Source organism: Sander lucioperca, chromosome 1, assembly GCF_008315115.2.
Source record: "Sander lucioperca isolate FBNREF2018 chromosome 1, SLUC_FBN_1.2, whole genome shotgun sequence".
Taxonomy (NCBI): Eukaryota; Metazoa; Chordata; class Actinopteri; order Perciformes; family Percidae; genus Sander; species Sander lucioperca.
The window spans coordinates 25,951,311-25,968,028 of record NC_050173.1 but is presented as its reverse complement, the minus strand read 5'-3'; the positions used below and the strand labels follow the sequence as shown (position 1 = coordinate 25,968,028).

The following is a 16,718-nucleotide window of genomic DNA, read 5'->3' as shown; positions in this document are numbered from 1 at the left end:
TAATAATAATAATAATAATAATAATAATAATAATTTATACTGTTTATTGATCCCCAGTGGGGAAATTACAATTAGAATTTACCGAAGCAGGTTACAGTTTTCTACAGTAACAGAAAACAGTAACCTGCTTTGGGAAAAAACTTTGATGAGAGCTGTGAGAGTCAACAATGAGCAGAAAGATGCTGAAACCCTCTGAAGAGCTGAGGGGAGCAGCAGGGTCAGGTGTTGACTCTGTGGTTTTGTTTTCGCATGCAGCCTCTCTCACATACAGTTAGTCCAATGTGAATATATTGACCATAGCAGCTTTAAATAAGAATTGAATAAAAAAATATTTTTTTTTATTTGTGACAGTAATACAGAGGAGCAGTCTGACTGTGAATGTAGTCTCAAATAGCCAGACCTAACGCCACAACACAACATACAGAGAGGGGGAGTGCTGTTACACCATCCTACCACTATACCTGCTAAATTCCTACTCAGTGAGGTAAAATTTTGATTCAACTGACCTGCATGTTTTGATTTGAAGTAGGGAATCCATGTAAACCTGGGAGGAAATAAAATAATATTGAATTTGAACCCAAGACCTTGTCGTGAGACAGCATGATTTTTTATTTTTATTTTTATTAAAAGGAAGCTTTTTACAGTGACAGGAACATCTGACAAGTTAATGCTGTCCGGTACACCTTAAACACGACACGTTACCAAAATAGAGTGGGGGTTTCTAGCACAAAACATTTGTCAGACCGCTGCATTGTGGTTTGAGGCCTTCATCATTGTCAACATTTTGTTGACCACATGCCAAAACATGTTGGTTTATTACACGTGTTGCTGGACAATAAAAAATGACCATACAGTTAAATCCTTATCCCCTGACACAATGCTGTAAAAGTAAAATGTCAGAAATAAAAAAGCAGAATATACTTAATACATTTTTTTTTTTTTTTACTTTCACGTACTTTGTGTCTTGCTTTGTACCATCTGCTTTTTCTTAGTGTGCACAGCACTGCTTGAACCTGAGAAACACAGACGGACACAGATAGACACACGTTCAGTCACCACTGATAAACAAATGATGCATGGAAACTTCAGCATTGCTGTGGTTGGGCTTTCAAACTTGATGTGTCAAAACAGAGGGGCTTTTTTCTACCTTTCTCACTGTTTTAGCCTCAGGAAGCTGACTTCTGTTTTAAAATAGGCAAGTGGAATAACACAACAGTCACACTTTTATGACTATTAATAATATCACAACAACTTACAGCAAGGGTAAAGTCACGCTTTGTCATGACCGTTTTTTATCACAACTGCCTGCAATTTGTTGTTTTTTATGCGTAGTTTTCAGAGGGGATAGTGCTCATTCACTGGTTCCATTGGAGACCTGTCCAAATTAATGAAGGAATCAGTATGTATATTAAAATTAAAACAAAACATAAACTAATATACCTCTGTGATATTTTCAGATGCAGATGCATATGATTGTAGTCGTATCTTTAAAAACACAAGAAAGAGAGACATTATTTGTATTTCGAATGAGTACATTAATAAGTAAGAGTAGTAAGTAAATCAATCATTTGAGTTTGTTTAACTACATTTAGCCTGCTGAAGCCTCTTGTAGCTCTTCCCTCACTACACATCCTGTTGAAGCCCATAATCAGGTCTGTTCTGAGTAAACAGCCTTGATGGTTGGTCAATGGGTGGAGAAATGGCCCACCACAGCTTATGTCTGTCACTGTAGCTGTTGCATGTGGCTTTGCTTCTTGTTCTCACAACAACCGTGCAGAAGGCCTTTACAAATTGCTGTCAGAACAGAAAGAGGGAGGAGTTTATGTAGTTGAGTGGTTGTCCTCTGACATTTTTTCATAATGTATATTTATTTAACAACGGTTGTAGGAAGTTGTGGTGGCCAGTTACACAGCAGTTCACTGACATGAACTGGGGACGCTGCAGTTTATGTTTGGCAGCTTAACTGCGGGACACAGAGCTGTCTGCCCCTGCCATGTAATTCTTACGTCACTGTGTACATTACACTGCACTCCGTTCAGTAGACATTACACATAACACCAACCATGTCAACCTGCTGATGGCACTAGATGAAAAGTTAGGAGATCAAAATACTTATTAGGATACATCGCCTGGAAACCTTGACTCTACAAACTTTTATGGCAATCCATCCAACATTTGCTGAGATATTTCAGTCTGAACCAAAGTGATTGACTGACCGACAGAGCCATGCTACTATTGTGGCTGAAATAAACATTTGGCATATGAATTGCCAGGCTGGACTGGGACAAAAAATCGGCTGTGGCATTTTTGGCCCAGGCGGCCCACAACCACTGTGATTGGTCAGACACATTCCCTGCAGACAGTCCTCTTAAAATATGCGTGCATTTTATGATATGAGTCGCCTAGTGTTCTGCGTCCATGTGATAGTTTTGGATTCTTCAAGAGGGGTCTCAAGACTTATCTGTTGATCTTACACTTAAATAATGAATTACTTCTTAGAGTTATGATTTGTATATTTATGGTATTTGTTTATTTTTTTATTATTATTATTATTGATATTTGATATTGCATTACCATTATTGTTATTAATACTATTTTGCTTAATATTGGCTTAGCAACTTTTAAAAACTGTTTAGTGTTAATTTTAACTATTGTAAGATTCATATTTTGTCACTTTGGACAAAAGTGTCTGCTAAATACAATAACCATAACCATAACCCTTTCCAAAAGCTACAATACAGCTGAGAGTAGTATATGCCCTGGAAAAGAGCACCAATACAAGAGAAGCTAATTAAGCAATTCAAGGAACACTGATGTATCAACACTGATTTTATAGATCACACAGACTTTTGGCAATTTCAATGTAAGCTTAAGCAGTTAGGTTACCTGACAGCCATTTTGAGGCATGCGCCTGTAGATTCTTAATCTTTTTCTCCCGTAATTTCTCCATACCTTCCTTTGCGCTTTGGTGGTCGTTTGTACATTTTAACGTGGATGCTAAAACTTCCAGCATAAGCAGAATAGATTTGATTGGGTCAGGCCAGTGCCAATAAAGACAATTAACCAATGGGCCGCTGTCAGTTCTTTATGGGCCGGCGCGGCCCGAAAAAAAAAAAAAAGGCCTATAAATTATATCGGCGATTCGGCCCTAAAGTGCGTCAGCCCACCGGGAAAATGCCCGGTATGCCAGATGGCCAGTCCAGCCCTGTGAATTATAGTCAAATCAGTTAAATATTGTGTAGATTAAATCCATTTCATCAGCATCCATTTTTCTAATACGTCTCAATCTGTCTGTTCTTACAACTAGGCCTTCCTTCACCTCTGTCCACCTCAGACTGTGTGTAACTCTGCATCTAACAGTAACAGTCACACTCAAACTAAATCAGCGCAGACACATCTCAGAAACCAACTATACACAAATGTTGTCCCTAACCCACCATTAATCAGCATTATACTAGTTGAACCCATGGAACCTATTTTTTTATCCATGGACATTCTATTTGCAGTAAGTAGTCCGTGTTTTTATTTTTTCACGAGCAAATGTGAGGAACATGTTTGTGCTGAGAATTATAAATATCAATGAAAATTGGGAAAATGAATGGATATAAATGTGAAAGAGATCAGCATGAGCAAGCATAAGTAAGAAACATTAAGCCATATGATTGGGCCATTATAGCCTACTGGGTATTTATTTCTACTGTTACACATCAAAAAAGAAAACCAACCAATATTTTTTTTTAGAGTGCATGGGTATACATGAGTGCAACTAAAGTTATTTTCAACATAAACAAATCATGACTACATATTTAAAAATGAAACAAAATTTACCATAATAAAAGCAAATAGAAAACAAAACTTCTCATATATATATATATATATATATATATATATATATATATATATATATATATATATATATATATATATATATATATAAAAGAGACAGACTCTTTCGAGGTCAATCTGTCAAACAGCCTGTTTGAATGGTAGCATTATAAACCTCTTCAAAGACTTTAATAAAGAAAGAGTGCTGTAGAACATCACCAAAAGTCAATAAAAAGATTACATTTTGCATCATGACATTCCATGCCCTTTTATAAAAAAAAGCCATACAATTATTGCAAACAGATTTAACATTTGTTAAGGTTATCCAGATAAAATATTGTTACTGCTCAGATGTGAATATTAAGCAGCATATTTACAACAGTGTGCCAGATAACAATTATATTATTTTTAATAAGCAAAGCCAGAAGATTATTAATCGATCACTAGAGTCCTGACATCCGTGTAGATTGTCTCTCCCTCTGCTGTTTTAACATTCTTTCTCTCTGCTCTGCCAGTTTTCCTTTTGTTGAAGGTTGGTGCAGAATAAGCCAATAAGTCAGTATCTCTCTGAGGAAATATATGGAAAAATATTATGAGAGAGAAGATTTTAATATATGTTAGAGAGAAAATATGCCACTATTTTTCCTCAGTGTCATCCTTTCTTTATATGCCTTACCTGCTGACTTTGCTGATCACCGCTGGCTGTTGCAGCATTTGTTTGCAGATCGGCAGCTGTATTATGAAATAAAAACACAGATTTAAGATGATGATGCCGGAGGTTAATTTACACAAATTAGTAATGTAAATCCTGTGAAGTTAACTTTTGCAAAATGCTGTTTAATAGATTGATGTATGAGAAATTTAAGATTACCGTTGCAGCAATCACAAGTTTTCTTCTTGATGGTATAAATCAGGAAGGCAATAATGATCAGACTTATAGCCAAAGCTGCACATAACACAAACAGAACTGTGTTGGCCTTTTGCAAATCCCACACGTTGAATGCTGAAACAATATAAGGAGCAAATAATAAAAGTTAGCAACTATTTTGACAATATTTTACATTGCAAGAGGAACAAATATTTTGTGATACATCATCTTAATGTTTTCAAAAACAAATTAATGATTGTTAATGATTTATATAAAAATGTTCTGCAGGTACCTTCAATGTCCAGTTTTGTTCCACTTCCAAATAAAATCTGCCCACATGTGGCCACAGCACAGTAATAAGTCCCAGCATCAGAGGAGCTGACGTTCTTAGAGAAGTTGTAAACACATTTCTGTGGAGAGTACGCCTCAGGACTCTTCTCACATTCATCACCGTGGTTTCCATGAGCATAAATTAAACTGGGATGAGATTTATCTGATCCGGCTCTGAACCAGAACACACGGTGTTCACCGGGACATGTTTTCTTCTCCGAGAGGACTGAACACTGAAGAGTCACTGAGTCTCCTGGATGGAGTGGAACAGATGGATGGTCTTGGATGATGGCAGTAATATTAGGTTCTGATTCTGGGAAATATAAAGATGAAAGTAAAATTACTTTACTCCCTTTGATGAAGAAGAAAACAAAAATGGAAAAAATGTCAATTATAAAACACTTTTCCTTTGAACAATTGAAACATGTATCTTTATATAACATATAGGAACATTTTAACCAGTTAATCTGCTGTCATCAACGGTGTTTGATAAAAGCAGAATGAGTCCTTTTTTTAAGGAATGTGAAAGGTCTGTTTGCTGAATTTTATTTACCTTTGATTCTCAGAAGTGTTCCATTCAAAAATGTCATTATGGTCCGTCCTTTTACCTTTATGCAGTAGTAAACTCCAGTATCGCTCGGCTTTGTTTTATTAATATGCAGAATAAATGTTCCGGGCACTTGTTTTGCTGAAATGTGAGGAGTCTTGTTAACAACATCAAAATCATAATCAATGACAAGTGTTCCTGCCAAGAATTCAGGAAAGTTTCCAGAAACAAGTCTGATCCAAAACAAGGCTGCTGTGTAGTCAGATTCCTGGCGGTTACAATTTAAAGTCACATCCTCTCCAACACCAACAGTCTTCGTCTCAAAGATCTGATCACCTGTGCATCCTAAAAATAACAGAGAAACGCAGATGAGTGATAAACAACAGAGAAAGAATCATGTATGTCCTGTCAAATCACTTTGAGAGCATGACAATGTATTCAATATATATCTGGAGTAAATCTAACATTTCTACATATACTTACGCCCGACGCTGAGCATCAGCAGAAAATAAAATACGGTTATCATTTTCTAGTTGTTCGACTTGTAACTGCACTTAAATTAAATTGATTAGAAGATAATGCACCTTAAAGTAATCATATCAAGTGGGAGGGAACAATTTCAGAGCAATCTGATTGGCCTCTCGTTATGTTGGCCTTTCACTGTACCACCACAGTGGAAATAATATCAACCATCTTTCCAACCTAAACACATGAAACAACACCAACAGCACACTTTGTTTCATGTTTCATGGTGAGTTTCTATATTTGACACTGAAACTAAATACAGGTAAATGTGTCTTTTAACATTGACGTCTCCAGTTTGCCATGCAGGGTTCCTGTAATACATTTTTAAGGACGTAAATGACACACAGCAGAAAAGTCCAATATGAATGTATGCCAAAGGAGACCATAGAGCATACTAGATTTAGGGATTGTAGGATTTATATATTCAGAACGGAAATTTCCTGTTGCTTTGTGGCCAAAGCATGGCTCTTAAAAAGTTTTTGGATTAGATTAGATTGCCAGTGTGTAACCCATGCAAAGCAATTTTAATTCAACATACATAGTTTGTCTGGATTTTCTGAATGGAATGCCGTCGAAGAAAGAGCATCAAGCCTGAAATGCCTGCTGCGGATCCAAGCATATTTTTTGTGTGTTTATGCCATTGCGTGCCCGTATTTGTGCAGATATTTAGCATATAAATTGTTCTGTGCATTAAATAGCTACTCTGTGTTAGATTGGACATTCATTATTTGCTCTTTTTTACATCCCTGCCGCCATTTTTGAGTGAAACTCAAATGATTTAACAAACAGAAGATACATAATTAACTTTTTTCAGAAGCTATTTTAAAAAGGGCACTGCTAGCACTAACCTTTAAATATGAATACATCACCTGTACTGTAACTCTAAATATATAGGCCTATGTCTAGGCCTGATAAAAAAAGTCCTACAACAGTGCCTGTAGCCCTCAGTTAAAAATGAATGTAATGTTGATATGTGTGCATTTAAAAAAGATGTATCCAGCCATTTGCTGAAGTGACACACTAAAACAGAGGAGCCATCTTAAATATTGTAAGAGCCAGCCAATTCAGATGCTCCACATCATTGATGATGACCCGCCCACTCTGCCTGTCAGTCACTTCAGCAGGAAGAGCGCAGCATACAGAGGAGGGCCGTCAAACCATCCATCCTCTATACTCACTTCTTTTCAGTGGTGGTGAAAGGCAGCAGCAGAGAGACACTCTCACAGTATTACAGGAACACGTTCACCTCGAGGCGATTTACAGTTTCTGACCTGCATATTTTTATCTGAGGGAGAAAGTCACAAATAAAATAAGCCAGTGGTTAATAAGGTGATTAACATAAAACAATCCTGTGCAACCATCATTTATTGGTTGACACCCTCCCTATAATGTGGACAGGAACGCCTGACAATATAATACAGTCCTGGTCAACACCACAAACTCTGGCATCAAAAAAATTACCAAAACAGAGAAGAGGTTTATTGCCAACTTGAAATATGTATAGAGAATAAAAATAAACAGAGAGACAACGTATCTGCCATAACACAATTTGTACTTTCACGCAAACAGAAACAGATAAACACAGTTTTACAGTCACCACAAATGATGCATGGAAACTTAAGCATTGTTGTGGTTGGGCTTCAATTTAAGGTGTCAATACAAAAGGGGCTTTTGTACCTTTCTCACTTTCTGTTTTGGCCTCAGGAGAAAGGCAGTTTTACCTTCTGTTTTTTTTTTTTTTTTAAAGACAAAGAATAACTCTAATAACTATATTATTTTCATGAATATTTCAATATACCAACTTATAGCAGAAGGTAAAGGGCACACACACACACACACACACACACACACACACACACACACACACACACACACACACACACACACACACACACACACACACACACACACACACACAGCCCCAGTCACACTATATGACCGATGCTTTTCATTGGTAGTTGCTGTCAGAGATGGGTATGGGAGGTGCTAATCATTCACTTGTCCCACCCTGGTCTTCTTCCAATAGACAGAGTTTAAACAGTGATCTTAAGTTAATTTGCCCTATTATCCGCCAAAGCAATGACAGCCTTGCTAAAGTCACTTGATGCAGTGATGGACTGGAAGCCTGTTTTAATTAATGGTGAATGAAAAAAATCTACATTAAAACTAAATAAAAAAATGAACTAATATGCATCTGTGATAATTGAAGATCGCATATAGTTTTTTCTTTACAAACACACAAAAGATAGACATTATTTGTACTTTGAACGAGCACATTAACAAACACGACTAAAACTATAATTTAGCCTGCTGAAGCCTCTTGTAGCTCTTCCTCTCACTACACATCCTGTTGAAGCCCATAGTCAGGTCTGTTCTGAGTAAACAGCCTTGATGGTTGGTCGAAGGGTGGAGAAATGGCCCACCACAGCTTATGTCTGTCAGTGTAGCTGTTGCATGTGGCTTTGCTTGTTGTTCTCACGACAGACATGCAGAAGGTCTTTACAAAGTGCCGTGAGTCCAGAGAGATGGAGGGGTTTATTCATTTGAGTAGCAAGTGGTGCGCTGACATATATTTTTAAACTGTTTATTTTCTAACAAAGGAAGACTTATTATGTCTACAACATACAAGGCTCCGTATGCATTTTTGTAAGCTATGCTTCTGTCTACCGTTGTGCGAAGTTGTAGTGGACAGATGTGCACATTGCAAAATGTTGAGGGAAACCAAAGTGGATAAGACCTTTTTCACTGCAGACATTTAGACTGGTTAAACACAGGTGTTACTAGTAACATGTTTAATTGCAATCATATCTGAAATGGGTCCATCCTTAATCTTACTGGTTTCACTTTTGCTTTTCCTGCTATGAAAAGTCAAAATGTCTGTTTGTGAAAAACGTTTTATAAAACTGATGCATTTGGGAACGATAAACAGCAAAATCAATACTTCTTGCAAGGCTATGAAGTTTTAGGTTAGCAATATGCAGGGCTTAATTTGAGCCGGAACACGTCGGGACATGTTCCGGCACCTCCGACGTTGGATCCGGAACCTTTTTTATTGGATCCGGCACCTCCTGTGTCACTATGAAAAATTAATCACCTAAATGAAAAAAATAAATTACTGTTTGTGTAGTGTTCAATGTTGTTATCTGTCTTGTTAGTCTTTATTGTGTTTGCATTTTTGATGCGTTTTGAGGTGTATTTTCAGGGTTAAGACAGAGGGGGGAGAGGGATGGACTTGACTCGAAATTAAAATAAACATTGCCCTGATGTAGGCTACACACAGCGTTGTTTAGTTTTTTTTTAGTCAGAGAAGCTACGTAGGCACATAGCGTAGACAGTGTGATTTTTTTTTTTGTTCTGTTACCTCCAAACCCTGTTTTGAGTCGCCGGATCCACCGCCCCTCTGCGCTCCGGGACCTCCCACTTTACAAATTAAGCACTGGCAATATGAGTACTGGGAGTTCACTGCCAATATATCATGGGAGCCGTGAGTATTTGGTGATCAAACAGTTATGAACAAAATAAAGACATGAGAACGTACACATAGAAAATGTAGTCATCCCCTGCCCACCCACCAACATAAACACACATACCCAAAGAGAGAGAGAGAGAGAGAGAGACAGACAGACAGACAGGCAGAGAGATGAAGGCAAGCTAGCTATAAGCCTGAGAGAACAGGGAGGTATCATGCTTGCTTTTAAAAGACACAGTTGTGGTACATCTTATTTCACCAGGCAGTTTGTTCCAGAGAGTAGGCCCATAATAAGTGAATGCACCATCATCAGATTTACTTCTGATAAATGGTACAGTAATAGAGTGCGGATCGGGCCGTCGGGTCCCGTCAGGTCCCGTCGGGTTCGGGTATCCATCCTCTATACAGTGAGTGCAGCGACTGATGATCAAAGAGTTCTGGAGGGTTTGTAAGCAGTGAGCAGGTCGGAGAAGTCATTAGGACCTAGGCAATTAAATGATTTGTAGCAATGAGCAACATTTTAAAATCAATTCTGTATTTTATCTAAAGCTAGTGAAGTGATCCAAGTATAGGAGTAATGTGTTCGAACCGAGAGCCCTCTTCCTCTCACATATAGATTTACCTGCAAACTCTTCACATCTCATTTTCTGTGGTTTTGGTCACATTTTTTTCTCACCTTGCAACTCTCCCTCAAACGTGCAGGCTACCACCTCGACTGTAGCTAACATTATTTCAAAAGTTCCCTAAACACAGGTAGCAAAACAGCTAGCCTACACTGAAAGGGGACAATGTAGCTTTCAACAACTCCAATAGTGTCAAATTTACAAAAGGAACATCATTCTGTATTAAAGAGGACTTTAAACTTGTGATTGAGGCCATAAACTCATAAGGAAAATGTTAACTGAGGTACATCAAGTGAGAAGTAGGGGCATTTCAATTATGACTTCTATATAATCAGACTTTTTGCAACCAGTGGAGTCGCCCCCCGCTGGCATTAAATAGAATGCAGGTTTAAGGCACATTTGCATTGGCTTCACTTTTTAGGCCCGGAGTTTGACTGTTGATTGTGACCTCTAAATATTGCTTAAAGACTTCCAGTGCTTGTTCTTAACTAAGCTAAAAACACAAAAAAGGTTATCACAGAAACAATAAAAAAAACCCACCGGCTTTTGAAAAAACAACCTAGAACATGTAGATTTCCTATCAAATGAAAATGGATCACAGGTTTGCTAAATGAAGGGGGGAGGTCATTTTCTACATTTCAGCCAATCACTACGATTTCTGCTTTGTAAACCTTGGTCAACTCACTACATCTTCCATTTGGGTGGTAAGACATCAGTAGTGTAAGAGAAAGCTGCTGCACCACAATGATCAGAAGACTGGCTGTTTTGATTCTACTTAGTACCATGTGTAAGTGCAATTCTTAACTAGTGTGAGACCATGTACTGTCCTGTAATAATCTAACGGGAAGCCATTAACATTATTTATTGTCTTTGTTCTCACGTGTTAAACTGTTACTGTTTGTCTGTTTTTTCTTCAGACCTGATTCAAACTGCAGAGGTTCCTCACCAGATCTCTTTGACTGTGGTTGAAGTTGGTAGAAATGTAACTTTGGAGTGTCCAGTTTCTGAGACAAGAGGCAAATTCTTTTACTGGTACAAGCAGCCTCTTGGATATATGGTCCAACGTGTCGTTGCTGAAATTGTTGGTCAATCAACTATTAGTAAAGAATTTAACAACCCACGTTTCACAGCTACAAAAAGGGATACTCAGTATTTTCTTACCATTACAAATATCAGCAAAGAGGACGAAGCAACATACTTCTGTCACTATGGAGCGACATATAAAGATAATTTCATCAATGGCATCTTCTTGGCTGTGAACGGTAAAACATCTTTTACTTTCAGTGTTTGTGCCAAGTTTTTATGTCAAGCAAATCATTTAAATCATGAATTTCTTTTGATGTCTTCTTTAATGAATCACGCAGATCGTAATCAGCAGAAATCGGTCTATGTGAAACAAAGTCCAGAGACTGAGTCGGTCCAGCCGGGCGACTCAGTGACTCTCCAGTGTTCCCTTCTCTCCAAGACAAAAGGAAACACAGATCAGTGTCCAGGTGAACACAGTGTGTACTGGTTCAGATCTGGATCAGGAGAATCTCATCCAGGCATCATTTATACTCACAGCGATGAAGAAGAGAAAAGAAGTTGTGTCTACAGTCTGTCCAAAACTATACAGAACTCCTCTGATACTGGGACTTACTACTGTGCTGTGGTCACGTGTGGAGAGATCCTGTTTGGTGAAGGAACTAAAGTGGAGACAAGTATGTTTTTAAAAGTTGTATCAAAATCATGTATGCATCTTGCATTAATTCATTTAGCCTGGTTAAAATGACATACAAATTGTGCCTGGTGACAAACATAATTATTTCTAAACTGACTAGTAAGTGATTACTCCCAAGGGTCCAGAAGTGTATGTGATTCAGGATCAGAACTGGAGCCAGTTGTCCTTGTTCTTGGAGTCCTGTTGGCCTGCTGTGTGACTGTAATCGCCACCCTTATTTTCTACGGAAATCGAAGGAAAGTTTGTGAACATTGCAAAGGTAGGTTCACCACACTTACTTTTTTAATTTCACTTAAGTCTGACTGTCTGAACCATAACAATACCATAATCTACATTTGTATTTCTAATTAACAAAATATGACAGTGGAAATTATCAAATACTTTACCCAAATAAAACTATCACTATGACAGACTAAATACTCTTTATGCAAAAATATTGTATGTGAAGGAAGGCAACACCAACCTACTGGTTATTATAGATAATCTCCCACCACCATATCCTATTGCAGCAGAAACTTCTAATTATAGAAGTTACATGCTATTACAAACTACTGTCCAGTTGCTCTTGAGCAAATCACTTCACCCGTGACTGCTCAAAGCTCTAGTGAAGTTAATCAGTGGTTAACATTATAACACTGAAGGTGTATTGAACACATTACAGGAGCACATGTGTTTAACTGCAAAGCCAAAAACTGAAAAAGTGATTAAAATATGTTGTTCATTTATCTCTGTCCTCTAGTGATAGGGTGAAAAAATCACGCTGGAGGATGTTATCTTTTTTTTTTTTTTTGACAGGACCATTGAGTGCCTCCCATCATCGTGATAATGACAGGTCAACTGTGGATCAATCAAATGATCTGGTAAATATGTAGCGGTGTGTTGTCTGATTTGCACTGGCTAGGGGTAGAGATCTAGATGTGGGTGTGTGATAAATATTCTGCCTATACTCTTACTAATTTTATTTATCAGATTATCTGGACATGACACATAATATTAGTCACAACAAAAAAATATAAAACTAACTGTTTAGCTGGTACCACATCTGTTACTGTATGATAAATGGGTTTAAAGTCAAACAATGTACTGATGAATGAAAAATTAGTACATAAAATGAACTGTTAAGCTCACTGTAAATTCACTATAGCAATCTATACTCTAGAGATGTTTTTTGATGTCACCGACCTAATCTCTGAAATATTTGTACTTGACACAAATATTACATTTTTGCAGGATGGTGAAGCAAGGGCAATGAACTACACAGCACTGGATTTCTCAACAAGGAAAGTGAAAAGAGGGAAGAGTAAGAAGAGAGAGTCGCCACCAGACTGTGTGTACTCTGTTGTTAGAGCAGATGAAGCAGTCTGTGGAACGGTTACAGAGTCTCTACAGAGAGACACATAGCTTTTTATTCCCAATTGTCATCCAATAGTGATAGGGTGTGTATCAGTCAGAATATGTATATTTTCTTAAGAAGTTGCCAGTTGCACTCAGCTGATTTTGTGAAAGATCACCAGATTTTCAGTTGCTTTTTTACTTTAATGTCAAAGCATATGTGCCTGTATTTCTGTAAGGGGACATGTTGTCAACATGTCTGTTTGCTGTTGCAGAAATCTGCAGCAAAACCAACACTTGTTTATTTGACAGATCACACCAGCAGTAGTCTAGCATTGCCAGACCTTCCTCCACAGCTCTGCGGAGGAGGGTCTGGCTAGTCCACACAGCACTCCAGGATGGGAGAGAAACGTGCTCTGGTTTATTAGCATTTCTTTAAACCAATCACAATCGTCTTGCACCGGAGCAATATCCTAAATGAATCGTCGTCGATATAGACTACACCAGCAGAAACAGTTTGGCAATAAAAATCAGTGTGTTTCATTTATTCACATTGTTTGATAGAGTTACAAATCACGTTTACAAATAGTTACACTCACCTACAACAAAACAAAAAACAGATAATGGATGCAAAATCAGAACTCTTTTTCTTGAATTATAGAATTTCTTATGTATTAATGCCAACCCTGCTCCAGTAGAAACCTTCATGTTTACAATTACTCCCACTTACAGTAAAAACCTAATTTTAGTAATGGCATTTGTTAACTGAAACATAGTGTCTTTTTTCTTTATTTCTGTGTTGCAAAATTAGGAATAACCCTGTTGTCATAGATATGTTTTCTTTATTGACATTTTTCTCTAAACTGCCACTCAGTTTTTTTGTATGTGTTTGTGTATATATTTAAGAATTGTAGAATTTATAAAAATTAAATGATCCTGTCAATTTGTGGCTAAAGCATGGCTCTTAAACGTTCAGCCTTGGTATTAGATTGCCAGTGTGTAATCCATGCAAAACAATTTTAAATCAACATCAACACAAACACTTTTTCAGAATTTTCTGAATGGGATGCTGTCTGAGGAAAAGAACCAAGCCTGAATTGCTGCCTATACAAGCCATTTTGTGTGTTCATGCCACTGGGTGCCCGTATTTGTGCACATGGTCATTATATACAATGTTCTCCCTTTCTGCATTCAGTGACTTCTCTGTGTTAGGTTAACTTATTTTTTTTCAAACGCTAAATATTCATTTTAAAATGGACACTGAAACAACTAACCTTTAAATATAAATGCATCACATGTAATGTATCTCTAAATATATAGGCCTATGTCCTTAGGCCTGATAGAAAACCCTACAACAGTGCCTGTAGCACTCGGTTAAACATGAACTTTTATTTATTAAAGTTTGAATTGTGTGCATTAGATACAAGATAAAGATAAAGCCATAAAGAGGAGCCATCTTAAATATTGTAAGAGCCAGCCAATTCAGATGCTCCACATCATCAATGATGACCCGCCCACTCTGCCTGTCAGTCATTTCAGCAGTAAGAGCACAGCATACAGAGGAGGACTGTTAAACCATCCATCCTCTATACTCACTTCTTTTCAGTAGTGGTGAAAGGCAGCAGCAGAGAGACACTCTCACAGTATCACAGCAACACATTCACCTGGAGGCGATTTACAGTTTCTGACCTGCATATTTGTATCTGAGGGAGATGTATAGATAATTAAAATAGATACAACCTATCTGTCACACTTTGTACTATCACACATACACAGATAAACACACATTCACAGTCACAACAAATGCATAGAAACTTTAGCATTGTTGTGGCTGGACTTCAAACTACGGTGTCAATACAAACTACTTTTCTCACTCTTTGTTTTGGCCTTAGGAAGCAGCCCGTTTTTTTAAAGGCAAGGAATAACATTTTATTTTTTATGATTATTTTAATATCACAACAACTTATAGCAGTAGGTGAAGGGTTCAGCAGGGTTGGACACATACGCACGCACGCACGCACGCACGCACGCACACACGCACGCACGCACGCACGCACGCACGCACGCACGCATGCACTTTAGCGTTTGTACTTTGAATGAGCACATTAACAAGACAAACTACAAATTAGCCTCCTGAAGCCTCTTGTTGCTGTTCCCTCACTACACATCCTGTTGAAGCCCATAGTCAGGTCTGTTCTGAGCAGGGGGGTCTGCATCATAATAATAATAATAACAATATTCTGATCATGGGTACAGTAAGGAGACCAGCGACGGATGATCTAAGAGTTCTGGAGGGTTTGTAAGCAGTGAGCAGGTCAGAGATGTAGTTAGGAGTTAGGCCATTAGATTGTCAACAGTGAGCAATATTTTGAAATCAATTCTGTTTTTTATCAGAAGCCAGTGGAGTGATTTAATTAAGTATAGGAGTAATATGTTTGGTTTTTCGAAATTGAGAGCCCATGGGAGCTCTTCACATCTCATATCCTGTGGTTTTGGCCACATTTCTTCACACCTTGCAACTAGAGATCTAGATGTGGGTGTGTCAGGTGATAAATATTCTGCCTATAATCCTAAGGTCCTTGCACACTGAGTCTGAAATTTACGCTAGAAAATTTTGGACTCAGTGTGCAAGGAACGTTACTATTTTTATTCATCAGATTCTCTTGACAAAGTGGACATGACACATATTATACTCATAACAAAACTCAAACTCAAAAATATAGAAAACTGACTGTTGAGCTGGTACATCTGTTACTGCATGATAAATGGGTTTAAAGTACAAAGATGATGACTGAAAAATTACACCAAGAACTATGGATCACTGTTCAGCAATTTATATGTTACAGACCTAATCTTGCCAGATGGTAAAGCAAAGAATGAACTATGCAGCACTGAATTTCTCAACAAGGAAAGTGAAAAGAGGGAGGAGGAAGAAGAGAGAGTCCCCACCAGAGTGTGTATACTCTGTTGTTAGAGCAGATTACCACAACCAGTACCAGCCCTCTCTGTAGACAGAGCAGTCTGTGGAACGGTTCCCGAGTCTCTACAGAGAGCTTCAGTTTGGGTGGGATTACACGTAGCTTTTTATTCCCAATTGCCATCCAATAGTAGGGTAATGGTGCTTGTTGTCAACATGTCTGTGTTTGCTTTTGTTGTTTTGTTGACATAAAAATTGATATTTATATTGACTTTTCATATGGAGCAACTGCATCTTCACTCATCACAAATACTTTAAGAGCAGCAGTTTGCATGTGAAATACTGTACCTATCATGTTGTTAAGGTTAGAGACTTGATAAATTCTGTTTTGTTATCATTTAAATGTTGGATGGATTTCAGTGATTCTGGCAAATGATAGAGAATCTGCAGCAGAACCAACACTTGTTTTTAGAGAGATCACACCAAAAACAACAGTTTGGCAAAAAAACAGTGTTTTCTTTATTGACATTGTTTGATAGAGTTACAAATCCTGTTTACAAAT

The 16,718-nt window shown here is 37.7% G+C and overlaps 1 protein-coding gene across 1 annotated transcript in view; it reads right to left on the bottom strand.

Annotated features, from left to right (window-relative positions):
* LOC116052262 overlaps window positions 1–16,718 on the bottom strand; it is a 113,484-nt gene that overhangs the window by 9,394 nt on the left and 87,372 nt on the right. Inside the window, exons 2-7 of the mRNA XM_031302797.2 lie at window positions 5,577–5,915; window positions 4,986–5,336; window positions 4,697–4,828; window positions 4,502–4,557; window positions 4,260–4,392; window positions 957–1,013 (exon numbers count right to left, since the gene is read on the bottom strand). Coding sequence (XP_031158657.2) covers window positions 957–1,013; window positions 4,260–4,392; window positions 4,502–4,557; window positions 4,697–4,828; window positions 4,986–5,336; window positions 5,577–5,915 — 1,068 coding nt within the window. The remainder of the gene's footprint in view (window positions 1–956; window positions 1,014–4,259; window positions 4,393–4,501; window positions 4,558–4,696; window positions 4,829–4,985; window positions 5,337–5,576; window positions 5,916–16,718) is intronic.